The following is a 14,730-nucleotide window of genomic DNA, read 5'->3' on the forward strand; positions in this document are numbered from 1 at the left end:
TTAGGGCTATATAAGAATCTGTATAGAATTACTTGTCCTATAACTAAATATATTGATATTAGATTTGTAAAAAAATTATTTACCTAACCAGTACACCTTGTGATGAATGTATTAGAGATATGTAACTAAAATCATTCTTAAAAAATAATGTCCAAAATAATACTTAAGAAAAAAGGAAATTTCTTCTATCATATATTCCTTTTTCCACAATCTCCCCTGAAATAAATGCTCACACATTTTCTGAGAGTAAGCAAAACTACAACGGATAGGTAGCTTGAATAGAGTTTATTAGAGAATATTTATTATGGATTAAGGAAAGAGAACATTAGAGACAAAATAACTTATTAAAAATCAAAATACTCTTCTAATATATCTTTTTATATTTATAATTTTTTTCCATACAAAAATCAACTCTAAAAAATGTGTTGTAATTGGAAGCAGAATAAAAACATTTTTATAGGACAATTTGTTAAAAATACAAATTGTAAATTGATTGTACACCATCCAGTGGATATTTCAGAAAAGAAGTTTAGAAAAAAAAAACATTAAGGCCATTGAATGCATTTTAGTTACAGTTCGTGGTAACGTAATTGGCTGGGAAGATGCCAGTTTGTCCTCCGATGCTTCCTTCCCACCAGTCGAACTGTGAATTTGTTTTGGTTTTGACAATGATTTTCTCTCCAGCTTTGAAATTCAAGTCACCTGGTTGCTGTCCTTCAAATGAATAAAGTGCTGTCACTTCCATAGGTTTACTCCAATTCCCTAAAAAGAAAGATCAATTGAAGTCTTATTTTATTTTAAAAAGATTTTATTAACATGTTGAATTTCATGTACAGTATATTCTCAAATTCAGTATCCCTAAAAGATGGAAAGAATCACTAATAAGGGTAACAAATTCAGTGCATTATAGTTTTATACACACATACTCTCTTTCTCTCTAACTGCAGATGTAATGAAGCTCATTTTCAATACATTCTCAGACTGGTCTATCATAGGGATGGTGTCCCTAGCCTCTGTTTGCCAGAAGCTGAGAATAGGCAACAGGGGATGGATCACTTGATGATTACCTGTTCTGTTCATTCCCTCTGAAGCATCTGGCATTGGGCATTGTCAGAAGACAGGACACTAGGCTCGATGGACCTTTGGTCTGACCCAATATGGCCGTTTTTATAATAAATATGTCATGACACCATGAGCACAGTGAAAACAGAACCTCAATACACAGATTGCTGGTCTTCCTCTTCAGGGGGTCAATCCTGCACCATAAAGTGAATGGGAGCAGGACAAAGCCCCAGGGTGTTGAAGAATCAGCATTCTCTAAGACATAACTGAACACCAGGGCAGGCTCCAGGCACCAGCTCAGCAAGCAGGTGCTTGGGGCGGCCAAGGGGAAGGGGCGGCATGTTGGGCTCTTCGGCGGCGGGTCCCTCAGTCCCTCTTGGAGGGAAGGACCTGCCGCCAAATTAGAAAGCGGTGTGGTGGAGCTGCCACCGATCGCGATTGCGGCTTTTTTTTTTTGACGCTTGGGGCAGCGAAAACCCTGGAGCCGGCTGTGCTGAACACAGTGTGCAAAATCTTAAGAGCTATTATGGAATAACAATAAGTGTCAGGTACATATTTTCAAGCCCTGACTCCAATCATAGCCTAGTAGCACCCCATCTCCCAAATAATAAATGGCTCTCATTCCCATGATACTGGGTCATTATTATACAATCAAATCCATCTATAAAATAAGACAGGAGTATGTGTAAGAAGATGTACATAAGAGCTATTCCCTCTACGTAGGTGAACCTGGCAATGGAATAATATGTATCTAAAATAAGGAACAATCCAGCAATTAAAAGAATTAAAACAAAATAGTAACACCAAAAAATTATTTTGTATGCAGACCATATTATATGAATATTATCTTACCTGAAAATCTTTGACAAAATAAAAAGAAACTGAAGGTTTGAAAGGGTCCAGTTTTAAAGTAAATTACATAAAATCAGAAATTGTGGCCAGTAGGGCTGTCGATTAATCGCCGTTAACTCACGCAATTAACTCAAAAAAATTAAACAATACAAAACTTTAGAGCCTACAAGTCCACTCAGTCCTACTTCTTGTTCAGCCAATCGTTAAGACAAACAAGTTTGTTTACATTTACAGGAGATAATGCTGCCCACTTCTTATTTACAATGTCACCAGAAAATGAGAAAAGGAGTTCGCATGGGACTTTTGTAGCCGGCACTGAAAGGTATTTTCCAGATATGCTAAACATTCGTATGCCCCTTCATGCTTCGGCCACCATTCCAGAGGACGTGCTTCCATGCTGATGATGCTCATTAAATAAATAATGCGTTAATTAAATTTGTGACTGAACTCTTTGGGGGAGAAATGTATGTCTCCAGCTCTGTTTTACCAGCATTCTGCCATATATTTCATGTTAGAGTAGTCTCGGATGATGACTCAGCACATGTTGTTCATTTTAAGAACAGATTTGATAAAATGCAAAGAAGGTACCAATGTGAGATTTCTAAAGATAGCTACCCAAACCACCAAAAAAGAAAATCAACCTTCTGCTGGTGGCATCTTACTCAGATGATGAAAATGAACATGCATCGGTCCGCACTGCTTTGGGTTGTTATCAAGCAGAATCCCTCATCAGCATGGACGCATGTCCTCTGGAATGGTGGTTGAAGCATGAAGGGACATATGAATCTTTAGCGCATCTGGCACGTAAATATCTTGTGACGCTTGCTACAACAGTGCCATGCGAACGCCTGTTCTCACTTTCAGATGACACTGTAAACAAGAAGCAGGCAGCTGCAAATGTAAACAAACTTGTTTGTTTAAGGGATTGGCTGAATAAGAAGTAAGACTGAGTGGACTTGTAGGCTCTAAAGTTTTACATTGTTTTATTTTTGAATGCAGGTGTTTTTGTACATAATTTACATTTGTTAGTTCAACTTTTATGATAAAGAGATTGCACTACAGTACTTGTATTAGGTGAATTGAAAAATACTATTTCTTGTGTTTTTTACAGTGAAAATATTTGTAATCAAAAATAAATATTAAATGAACACTGTACAATTTGTATTCTGTGTTGTAATTGTAATCAATATATTTGAAAATGTAGAAAACATCCCAAATATTTAAATTATATTGTATTCTATTATTGTTTAACAGTGCAATTAATCACGTGATTAATCACGATTAATTTTTTTAATCGCTTGACAGCCCTAGTGACCACTAATATTACACAGAAAAAGTAAAATCACATAAGATCTCATAAATTGAAATGCGTGCCTCATTTTGTGCAACTCTGAGGAATAAATATTCTAATGAACTTTGATAAATTATAAAAAGTGATATCACAAATTAATAAATTAATAAAATCTTGGCAAAATCGAATACACTGAAAATTTCATGGTTAGAAATGGTGGCTACAATCAACATGGAATTTCTCCCTATACATAGTTTACTATTTCTAACTGTCCCTTTAGAAGTCCCCAGGATATTTTAAAATATCTGCTAATACTATTTCTAACTTTGTAAGGAAGGATAAAGGCTATGAGACGTTATTCAATTTGCTTGACCCTAACTGTGATACCCTTACACACATTTGGTAGTACCTTACTCTGCAAATAGTCCAAATGACGTCAATGGTTTTCACACCAAGTATCGTACTATTCAATGTGAGTAGGGTATCACATTCTGGCCTTTTATGGTCTGATCTTTACTGGCGGCTTGAGAGGATGCCAAGTAAGTCAAAATTGGGTTTTTGATGGAAAGCAAGACAGCTTTAATTAAACAGCTACCACAATACATTTTAGTACACATCTCTTAAAGAATGTTTTCAGCTTTAAAATGCCCGATTGCTTTCTCATGTAGTACGTGTTTGCACTGGTAATCAACAAAAGCACATTTACAATTCTGTTCTGAGAGAAACTCACCAACTTTTTCAGTCAACATTCTGCTACTGAAATGACTCAAACCCCAATAAAATGATATTCTTATGTATTTTTTTACTTTAGAGGCTTCACATTCCTGAAAGTTATGGTGGTTTAAAACATTGAAGAAAAAAAGTAAGTAAAATATCTCAGAGGGGGAAAAATATAAATGCAAGTGTCACCTAACAAATTACATTTTGAAGTCATAACTTCTTTTGAAAGGCAGTTCAAATGTAAATGTCTAATTTTGTCTATTAAATGTAATAACAACACAAACATTAAGCATTGCTTATATGATCTACTCTTATAAATGTAGAAATCATGCTCTGAGCTCTTTCTGCAAACACGGTGTCATGTCTCATTTGCTATATATTTAATAATTTCCTCCCATTTCCCTGTTCGGTCTTTACAGTTTACAGTTAAACGTGTCTTTGGCCACTGAATAGCCCATTCAGAATCTGCTAATGGAGACAGGTGATGCTATTGGGTAAAAGGAGACACCTCAAAGGGAATGGTTAACCCCTATGTGGCCTCCACTGGGCCCCTTAATATCATTTGTATAATCCTGCTCCCAGTGTAGTCAATGGCAAGACTCCTATTGACGTCAGTAGGAACAGGATTAGGCCATAGGTTTTCTCCCTACTTGCCGTTTACATCATCTAAATACTTGTGGATAATTATCATGTCTCCCCAGCCCTGTTGTCATTGTTTAACCAATGTATAAATATTTTAGTACTTTTAATCTTTCCTCATAAATTAATCCTTCCAACCTCCTAATGATTTTTGTTGCTCTTCTTTTAACTCCCTGAGCTCTGACTCTCGGCATCTTTACACAAAATAGTTGCACTGGTTTAACTAAAATCAGTTTTTAAATTGAATTAACGAAACAAGTGCAAACCCTCTGTGTGAACACACCTAAATCAATACACAACTGGCTCATATCAATTAAGTTTATCTCAGGGAGTTCAGAGAAGAGCAAGGGAAATTATCAGAAGTTTGGATGGGTGGACTGATTGAAGAGGAAAGATTAAATAAACATTGACCAACCAATGACAACAGGGTTGGGAAGACATGATAATTGGCAACAAAATCTTAAAGAACATAGCAACAGAGAGTTCTGTGGCACCTTTAAGACTAACAGATGTTTTGGAGCATAAGCTTTCGTGGGTGAATGCCCACTTTGTCGGATGCATGATGCATTATGTTAAAGAACATAAGCACTTAGGGAGGAAGTTCAAGGCCACATCCTACTTTCACTGAAGTTGATGGGAAGTCTTGCCACTGACTTCAGTGGGAGCAATACTGATTTCTTAGGGCTTGTCTATATTACTCGCTGGATCAACAGGCAGTGGGAGTCGACAGCTGAATGGAAGGGACGGGGCAGGGCTAGAGGCAATACAGCTGTGCCGGAGGAGCTGCCAGCGTGGGGCACTGGCTCCTGGGAGTGGAAGCTCCACATTCTGCTCCTTTCACCACTGCGGTTCCCAGGAGAAACAGTTCCGTGGATGCCGATTTATATCTGTGGATATCCACACCCGCGGATATAAATTTGTATCTGCACAAGGCTCTACTGAAGTCTGCATTTAAAAGGACTAACATCCCTGTTTCAGACTTTACTGACTGTACCAAATTCAGGGCCAAAATCAATCTCACTTTAGAAGACCATGAGATTTTCCATGTATTTTTAAAGAAAAATATTTACTTTTGTAAAGAAAACATTTTAAAATGCTCCTTGGCAGTCCCCACTTTTAGGTTCTCATCCCTACACCACCACAGTGCCCAAACTCAAACTTCATGTACACATAGGCCACTTTTGAAACTGACTAATTAAATACAGCCTTATTCTCCATACCCATCACAACCTAGCTGATCACCACTGCCATCAGCCAGAACTGTCAAATTCTGTCAGCTATTTCTGGTTTTGCTCCCAGCCTGCCTCACCAGACCCACTCTCACAGAGCAAAGGGAGACAGGCTGAGCAGCAGGGGATGTAAACTGGGCCTTTAAGGGAGCACAAGGGCTGAGCAGGGCTGTGAGGGGAGAGAACAGGAGGAGTGGAAGGAAGCTAAAATGTGAGAGCTATGCTGTGCAAGATGGGCTGGAGTTTATGTGGGGGAAGAGGTACTCTGGAAGGTAGAGGGGACCCAGTATATATGCACCACTACCTCAACTCTTACAGATAAAACCATCCCTTACCTCTGGCCCTTCAGAACTTTTCATTGGGCGTTTGCCTCACAACCCTCCCTGGCTGTCCCTGACATACCACTTGAGCTGGCTGCATGATATCCAGTTGGTCTAACTCCAAACTGCACCCAGAGAATGTCCGTATGTACTCATGCCTCATACCATCCACTTCCTCACCCTTATGTCCTGCCCTGATACCACGTGATGGGACCTGTTGCCACTTACTGAGGGCAAGGAACCCCAATGGGCCAGCTTGTACTCCACTGTGGTTCCATGGCCCACCAGGGAAATTAGATGACAGTTCCTCCTCGGAGCCATGAGCACAAGTGTGTACCTGGTGTGGTTTATGAACTCCACCAACAGCTGTCCCTTTTGTGATGAGAGGGAGACCCTGGAGCACATCTATGTAGAATGCATTCGGTTGCAGTACCTCATCTGGCTCCACTTATGCATACCACATCCGTGGCCCCACAAAGTATTGGGATCTCCTCATCAACCTACTTCCGGCGCTGGCCATCCATCATATCAGGAGGAGGAAGTTGGACAGGGGTTGGGGGGTGCTCTGGTCCCTTACCCAATCATGCCTCTAAATGCCTTTGAGGAGCAGTAGGCACTGTCGGGGGGTTTCTGCTCTGTGTCCCCTTCTGTTTTTTAACCTTTGACCTCACGCCCTTCCTGTTTTCTCCTTTGTTGTCCCTCATAATCAATTGGAGCTTGGACTTAGTGGTTCCTCTCCCTTAGCTGAGGGGCAGGGCATTTAATTTTGGGCAGGCCCAGGGCCGGCTCCAGGCACCAGCGCAGGAAGCAGGTGCTTGGGGCGGCCAATGGAAAGGGGCGGCACATCCAGGTCTTCGGAGGCGGGTCTCTCAGTCCCTCTCAGAGGGAAGGACCGGCTGCCGAATTGCCGCCAAAGAATGAAGCGGTGCGGTAGAGCTGCCGCCTAAGTGCCGTCGATCGTGGCTTTATCTTTTTTTTTTTCTTTGCCGCTTGGGGCGGCAAAAAAGCTGGAGCCGGCCCTGGGCAGGCCTAGACTCATCCATACCAGTACTTCAAATAATACAGACAAAATTCTATCTCCTTTAGTGTTCCTAGTGTGCCTGGGACCTGAGGCAGAAGTATCTCATGGATACCTGGAAGCATGGTGTTTCGCCACTGCTGCCTCAGCTCTAGTTCAAGACACCTGACCAATCCAGAGGGCAGAGGGAAAGAGTAATGAATGCATGTTTGTGGGGAATCTGTACCTTCCATTAATTATAACTCCATTTATCCTTTCCTCCAGAGAGTGAAGGCAAGATATGCCTTTCACCCCCCGCACTTTTTTTTAAACTTCTCTATATGGGCATTCTTCCCCACACTCAGATCCCCAAAGTACTACTGCATTTGGATTATTACCCATACTGCATTGCAAACTCATAGACTATTTGTTATCTGCTATCTCTCCTAAGCCTTTTGCAGCTTTATTACTTTCTAACTCTCTCTCATACATTTAATGCAGAATTATTCTTAAATAATTTATTTCCCCTGAGCTTGCATTTTCCTAGTTCTTAATTTCATTTTATTTTTTGATAAGTCTCTAATCTCGCTCTTTGCCTTACTTCTCTGTCCTCATTTGTTTTAACAGCACAAAACTGAAATAATTCAAATGTATATCATCAAGATTACCTACAACTCTTGCCTAAACATTGTGTTGAACCATTTTTAAGTTCTGTGCATTTTAAGAAGTGCTATATATGATGATGTAAACTGTGAGGTAAAATAAGAAAAATCTTAAACTTGTTTTTCCTCTTCATTTCCATTGGACAGAATATGGTTGGAATATCTACTGCACTGTATATTAATTTGCTCAATATGATATAGACATAAAACACTGATATACTACAGTGGAGAACATATGTTTTATATTTCACAGACTCAATTGTAATAAAATATTCTAAAGTTTACTGTCAAAGTTAACACTGTTCATTTTATAGTGGAAAAATGAAGATTTCTTAATACTTGAAAACCTTTGAAACAGGGATGCATTTCTTGAAACATCAAATTTCCAGCTTACACAAGATGGTGCTACAGTGCTACATTCAGCATAGGATGTCTAGATCATTGAGACTTTTGGATCTAATACATTGAAGCTTGCAGATGAAATAATGGCTAATTATATTACAAAAACTCTCTATTTTAATTAGACTATTTCAATGCATATACTATCCCAACAGTTCACTTTTTAAATTCGGAGTTCTTTAGGTTAATATAAGGTCCTATACCAATGGAAGAAAAAAATCCACAAGATTCAGCTTATTTTTAACTGTAAAAGAAAGGAAAGACTGGAAGGCACTGTGAATGAGCAGGAGACTACCTTCAGTAAAGACTTAAGGCCTATGCAGATACATAGCTCAGTGGTTTGAGCATTGGCCTGCTAAACCCAGGGTTGTGAGTTCAATCCTTGAGGGGGCCACTTAGGGATCTGGGGCAAAATCAGTACTTGGTCCTGCTAGTGAAGGCAGGGGGCTGGACTCGATGACCTTTCAAGGTCCCTTCCAGTTCTAGGAGATAGGATATCTCCATTATTTATTATTTATAGAACCCCATGCAACCAAGAACCATGTATTTGGTTCACATAAGCCTGAAAGTCAAAACTCATTTTAATCAGTACAAAGAAAATATTTGCACAGAGACCTGTGTACCAAAAACTCTGAGTTTCACACAGCTTTCCTTGTCATATATTTTCCTCATTTCTTTTAGTGCTAGAGACTAACTCAAATACTACTTTTTCTCCACCTAAAGTCATGATTTCTGTTTCAAATCTTTAAAAAAATAAAAGAAGGAGGCACTGAGCTGCCCGGCGCTGGTCTTGGCTCGCCACCAGCCCTCTCCTTTCTCTTGCGGGAAGTAGGAGATCTTTCCCTCACTGTATTCTTCAGCTTCTTGGCCAGAGCCATGGAGGGGGATTGGTGTCGGCTCGTGGACGGCCCCGGCTGAGCACTGCACACCGACACTGTGGAGATCAGTGCCTAGTCAGACTGTTGCTCCAGTGCCGGAGTGAGTGCCGACTCCATCAGGAGCGCTTTAAGGCAGTTGTCCCTCTCCTTTTTCATCCTGGGTTGAAGGACTTACAAATATGACACCTGTTGCTTATGTGCCCTTCGCCGAAGCACCTGAGGAGCTACTATGTGAATCACTCATGGGCATAGGCCGTTTGCAACGATCGCAGGGTTTAAAGCCTGGGGACTGGGGCATGCCCCATCCCCCGGCTGAGTCCCGTTCAGGACTAACAAAGCCTTTACGAACTACTACTAAGGGTAACTAATTCAACTACTAACTATATACAACTATATTACAGGTTTTATAAAGTTCACAAGAACGGCGAACAAAACAATGTTAGCCGAAGCAGCAGACGTTCCAGCACCGTCACTGGTGGCAAGAAGGAACTGAGAGTTGGGGGAGCCGGAGGCGCCCCTTATACCACGACATGTGCGTGCTGCTCCAGAGGGCACCAGAGCCAGTCCCCTAAGGATACTGCTGAGGGAAAAACTTCTGGTACCGGTGCATGTGGCGAGCACATACACCTAATATGGAATGGACATGAGCAAGCACTCAAAGAAGAACCATTGTGATCATGTAGTCTGACCTGTATAGCACAGGCCACAGAATTTTCCCAAAATAATTCCTAGTGCTTATCTTTTAGAAAAAACATACAATCTTGATTTAAAAATGGTCAGAGATGGAAAATTCACCACAACCCTTGGTAAATTGTTCCAATGGTTAATTAATCTCCCCCATTAAAAAGTTACGCCTTATTTCCAGTCTGAAACAGGAATTATTCTGAGGAAGTTCTATGGCCTGTGTTAAACAGGAGGTCAGACTAGACAATCCAACAGTGCCCTTGAGCATGGCAATCTATGAAAACACAAACAAATAAATAAATAGATGCATTTGGGCCTAGGTGATCTTTTATGTTAAAAAATTCCAATATTGTTTAGGTTTTGTCACAAGCCTTTGTTTAAATGATTTTTGATGTTTTAGGTGTTAATCTAACCAAATTTTTGGATAGAAGATTCAGAGCTCACAGTAATTGCCTCTGGTTCTTAGACTGGCATCATATAACTGTTCATAATGTATTATTTGAAAGATGGAGCAGAATGAGGATTATCAAAAGACTTGCTAGTAATAGATCTGTGACACATTGGTATCACTGGCCAATTTGTGCAGATAAAGACTCAAAGTATACATAACATACACTGTTATCTTTTACACTGTACTTTATACTAATTGTGAAGATAAGGTAACATACTGGCTTCTTTTATCCCTCTTGCTTGTGGATCTATGACTCTGGCCTCATCCCACCACAGTGCTGCTGGCAATATCTCCCTTCCCCTGGCTTTCTGTGTGCCCCTAATATACTAATATAGTTCATTCAACTGCTTCAACTTTATTGAAAATTTGGTGCAGAAGCCTTTGCTGCATTCAGGACTATGAATGCAAACGATGCTACTGCTAGAACAAAATACAAGAGATGGTCTGCAGTTTTGGTGTGTACCTTTCTCATTTTGAGACATGCTGTAAAGCAGGCTGGGGGAATTATTCTGTTTTAAAATTCAATTCAAATATTTAGAAATGATCTGCAACATTTTCTCTTTTTTTCTGATGACATTGATAAGTCTCTCTGTATTTTCTCTCAGTACATATCTAATTTATAGTCATCCTGTAGCAATTGCTGACAGTTTTATAATGAGTCTCAATTGATGTCCCAACTTTGCTGTCTGCTTCCTTCACTCTCCCTTTCTGAAAACTCCATGCTATGTCTCTGTAGAAGAATCCTATTATAATACACAGTAGGATGAAATAGTTCAGATAAAATAAAACACTTTACTTTTGCCCAAAACCTGAACTGAACTTCCAATTTTTGAGGGTAAAAATAGTAGGGCTAGCTATTTTATTCAATTTAATTTCTGTTTAATGTACTGTAGGTAAGCATTTGATACTGTAAATTATGAAATCTTAATTGAAAGATTAATTCAAGTACACCTGGATAGGAACACTTATCTGGACTCAAAATTGGTTAAAGAACAGTACATAAAAGTTAATTATAAATGGCATCTAGCCGTAATCCTGTGGCATCAAGTTGATTGAAGTGTACAGTTGGCTACTTCAGGGATCTGTGCTAGACCTTGTCTTAAATATCCCCTTTAATTATTTGGAAGAGGCAATATATGGCATATTAGCTAAATTTGTACATGATACTAAACTGGGAGAAATTGCAAACACCAGACTGAGAAATAATACAATGGTATCTAGAGACATCAGAAACATGGGCAAAACATGAACAGTAATTCAACATGGAAAAATGCAAGCTAATACATCCAGAGAAAATTAATGCATAATATTGTTATTCTGTAGGGGGAAGGAAATTGGGAAAGCATAATAACTGAGAAACCTAGGGGCTACAATGTAGAGCAAATTTTATGTGAGTTCACAGTGCCGTATAGCTGCGACTTTGGGCTGAATAAGTAAAAGCATCACATCATGGTATAGAGAGGCAGCAATCCTTCTGGTCAACTGCCCCTGAAATAATCTTTTATGTATAGCCTGTGACATACAGGAGGCCAGACCAGATCATTATAGTGATTTCTTCTGGTCTTTAACTGTTTGAATAATTCTATTGTAATATAGAATTCTATAAAATTGATTAAGTACAAAGCTATTTACTTACTAAGACCTAAGTTCAAGGAGTTAAAAACCTCCTTCCCCTACCAGTGCTGATGACTTTTTTTTAACAGTTAATCAGAGTATTCCTTGTCTTGCTTTTTCTATTCCATATAGGCTCTTATACCGTGCTCATCACCACAGTATCTATATCAGTTATTTCGCCCACTGTCACAGTTCAGAACTCTGTGAAGCACTAATTTTCAATTATAATATACAAATCTTCATTTAAAAATTACAAATAAATAGGTTTTAAGTCTACATTTGCATTCAGTTAATTAGCCAGGATATTCAACAACTTTTTGTATTTTTTAAGATGGCATTTCAGGTCACCTTCAGCAATTACTCAGAGAGCAATACTGACACCAAAATAGCATTAAAATCTATTTTTTCCATTACTGTAACATCACTACTAAATATTGTGGATCTTTTCATCATAGTAATTGAATGTAATTGACTCTCATTGACAGCATCCCAGGAATCCAATTATTTCAAGTATTACAAATAAGATTTGTTTTATAATGTAGTCTCATTTAGTTGAAAGCAAAGTGAAGAAATATACCAAAAGTAGCTTTTAAAAGCTCAAAAGTTTATTGAAAAAGTTGATGATATTACTATAACACCTGTGGCAAAGATAAATGAAACAATCCACAGTTCTCCTTAGGATTTCAGAAAAAAATGTCAAAAATCTCAGCCTACGTAAAACCTTTAACACTGTTTTCTTGATGTAGTTGGCAATTTAATGGATCTAAAAATGCCATTTGGGTGTATACACAAGGGGTAGTAACAAAGGATTAGAGATGCTTTTGGGAATAGGGTAAATTTCTATCAGCTGTATTACTGAGGGAAGTCTAGCTAGTCTTAAATACTGCTTTCCTAGGTGAAGAGAAGCCTGTTTTAATTTTACCTTCTTCCTGCCCTTACTTCAGATATTTAACAAAATACAAGCTTTCCATTACATTCATGAATCAAATTGTCTAATTCTAGCATGTCCTGACCTCAATCTCTTTATACCTTATAATCAGCTAGCTCAGAATACTATATGTGGTTTATGAGATATTTGCTCCAATATGACCGAGTCCCACATGGTTACATATTTTTGCTCAGTTTACCACAACATAAGCCAAAAACTATTTGATTTGACTTTCTGCATACAACCTAAGTGTACTGTGATCCTAGTAAAAGTGAATCCCAAATTAAGAGAGTCTCTGAAATAGTTTCCTGGGATTTCCTACTTTACTATTAGTATTAAGATACAGTTCTTAACAGCAACAAAATTAATACTGAGGGACCACCAGATGGATGTTTATTATTCCTGTAACTAAATATAAACATGTCACAATCCTGGCCAGGAAACCACAAAAATAGATCAGGCTTGGATAAAACCTTTAAAAACTAAGTACTTTCCGGGGGTTTACTCCTGAATGTTTACTAAATTTGTACATATGTCACTAAGGCTTATGATAGATAGGCCACATTATCCCTCTGTGAAAGGATCTTCCAAAACAAATATCTATTAGTCACTTTGAACTGGCTTGTTGCTTTTACAGGTTATAATCTGCTATAAATTGCCCCACATATTACTATAAAAAGGAAGAAGATACTACTGTATAGATTTGTGTGTGAACACTTTTGCTTCCATTCTGAAGTGCTTCTGTTTGATTCTGACATATATTTGTCCTTTCCTTGAGAGTAGATTTATTATTCTAAAAACATTACATTTTCCATAATTCTCCTTTTTAGTCCCAATTTAACATGCAGTTTACCCAAATACAGGCATATGTCCTATTTAAGTGCCTATATACTTAGGTACAAATTAATGTTATGAATATCAATAATTTTATGAACATATTAAGTAGTGATACTAAATATTTGATTCAACTTTCACTGAATTATTGCTATTGCTAATCATCATCCTATTTCAAAAACATCTGCTCTACTGCACCTTGAAATTATACAACAGAGATGACAAATTTATTTACAAAATAAAATGTAACCAATACATCTCCTATTCCACAGTAAACTGTAGCCAGTGAGTAGCAACAACAGAGGGGAATGACAGAAAAAGGTCTATGATAAAGTTCATATGCCTACGGTACATGGCAGAATGGTTTCAATTTTTAGATAGCACCTGTAGGCCTACATCTATTCTCATACTTATGTTAATCAGGAGTAAATACACTGAGATCACTAGTTTTTTTACAACCACTGTAATTCTATTGTACATGAGAGAAAATTCAGACCCATCATTTCTGAAATATCTACCATCCTTGATTCTATACATAGGTACATCCTGATCATGTTAACAGCCTCTTTTTGAATACTGCACAGACCTAATCTTATGAATTCTCATTTACAATTCTGTTTAATGAAAATGCTTGTGTCTCCCCCAGCTTAAGAAAGAGATATGCTGGATTTTTCAAGCATTTTGGACTTTTCCCTAAGATCTTTAGAAAACCGGTCTTCTACCATAGTGATTACCACATGTCTGATCCAGATAAAAATGCTTAAATCTCAAATAGTCATCTAAGCTGCACCTGTTGCCATGCAAATGCATCTGCATTTCAACTTTGACCAATCTTACTTAGTACAGTTGACGCCACCATTTTAAATTTCTTGAGCCAGAATGGAGAGAGAAAAAGCCATTCCTCTCAGGCCTGGTCCACACTACCCCCCCGCTTCGGACTAAGGTACGCAAATTCAGCTACGTTAATAACGTAGCTGAATTCGAAGTACCTTAGTCCGAACTTACCGTGGGTCCAGATGCGGCAGGAAGGCTCCCCCATCGATGCCGCATACTCCGCTCGCCGAGCTGGAGTACCGGCGTCGACGGCGAGCACTTCCGGGATCGATCCCAGAACATCGATTGCCTGCCGCCGGATCCTACGGTAAGTGTAGACGTACCCTCTGAGTAACA

At 38.7% G+C, this 14,730-nt stretch overlaps 1 protein-coding gene across 1 annotated transcript in view; it reads right to left on the reverse strand.

Annotated features, from left to right (window-relative positions):
* Positions 1-565: 565 nt before the first annotated feature.
* SH3YL1 (SH3 and SYLF domain containing 1) overlaps positions 566-14,730 on the reverse strand; it is a 65,780-nt gene continuing 51,615 nt past the window's right edge. The window contains exon 10 of the mRNA XM_024215815.1: positions 566-762. Within this exon, the coding sequence (XP_024071583.1) occupies positions 566-762 (197 nt within the window). The remainder of the gene's footprint in view (positions 763-14,730) is intronic.

This window comes from Terrapene carolina, unplaced genomic scaffold, assembly GCF_002925995.2.
Source record: "Terrapene carolina triunguis isolate 2854851 unplaced genomic scaffold, T_m_triunguis-2.0 Scaffold42, whole genome shotgun sequence".
In the NCBI taxonomy this organism is placed as follows: domain Eukaryota; kingdom Metazoa; phylum Chordata; order Testudines; family Emydidae; genus Terrapene; species Terrapene triunguis.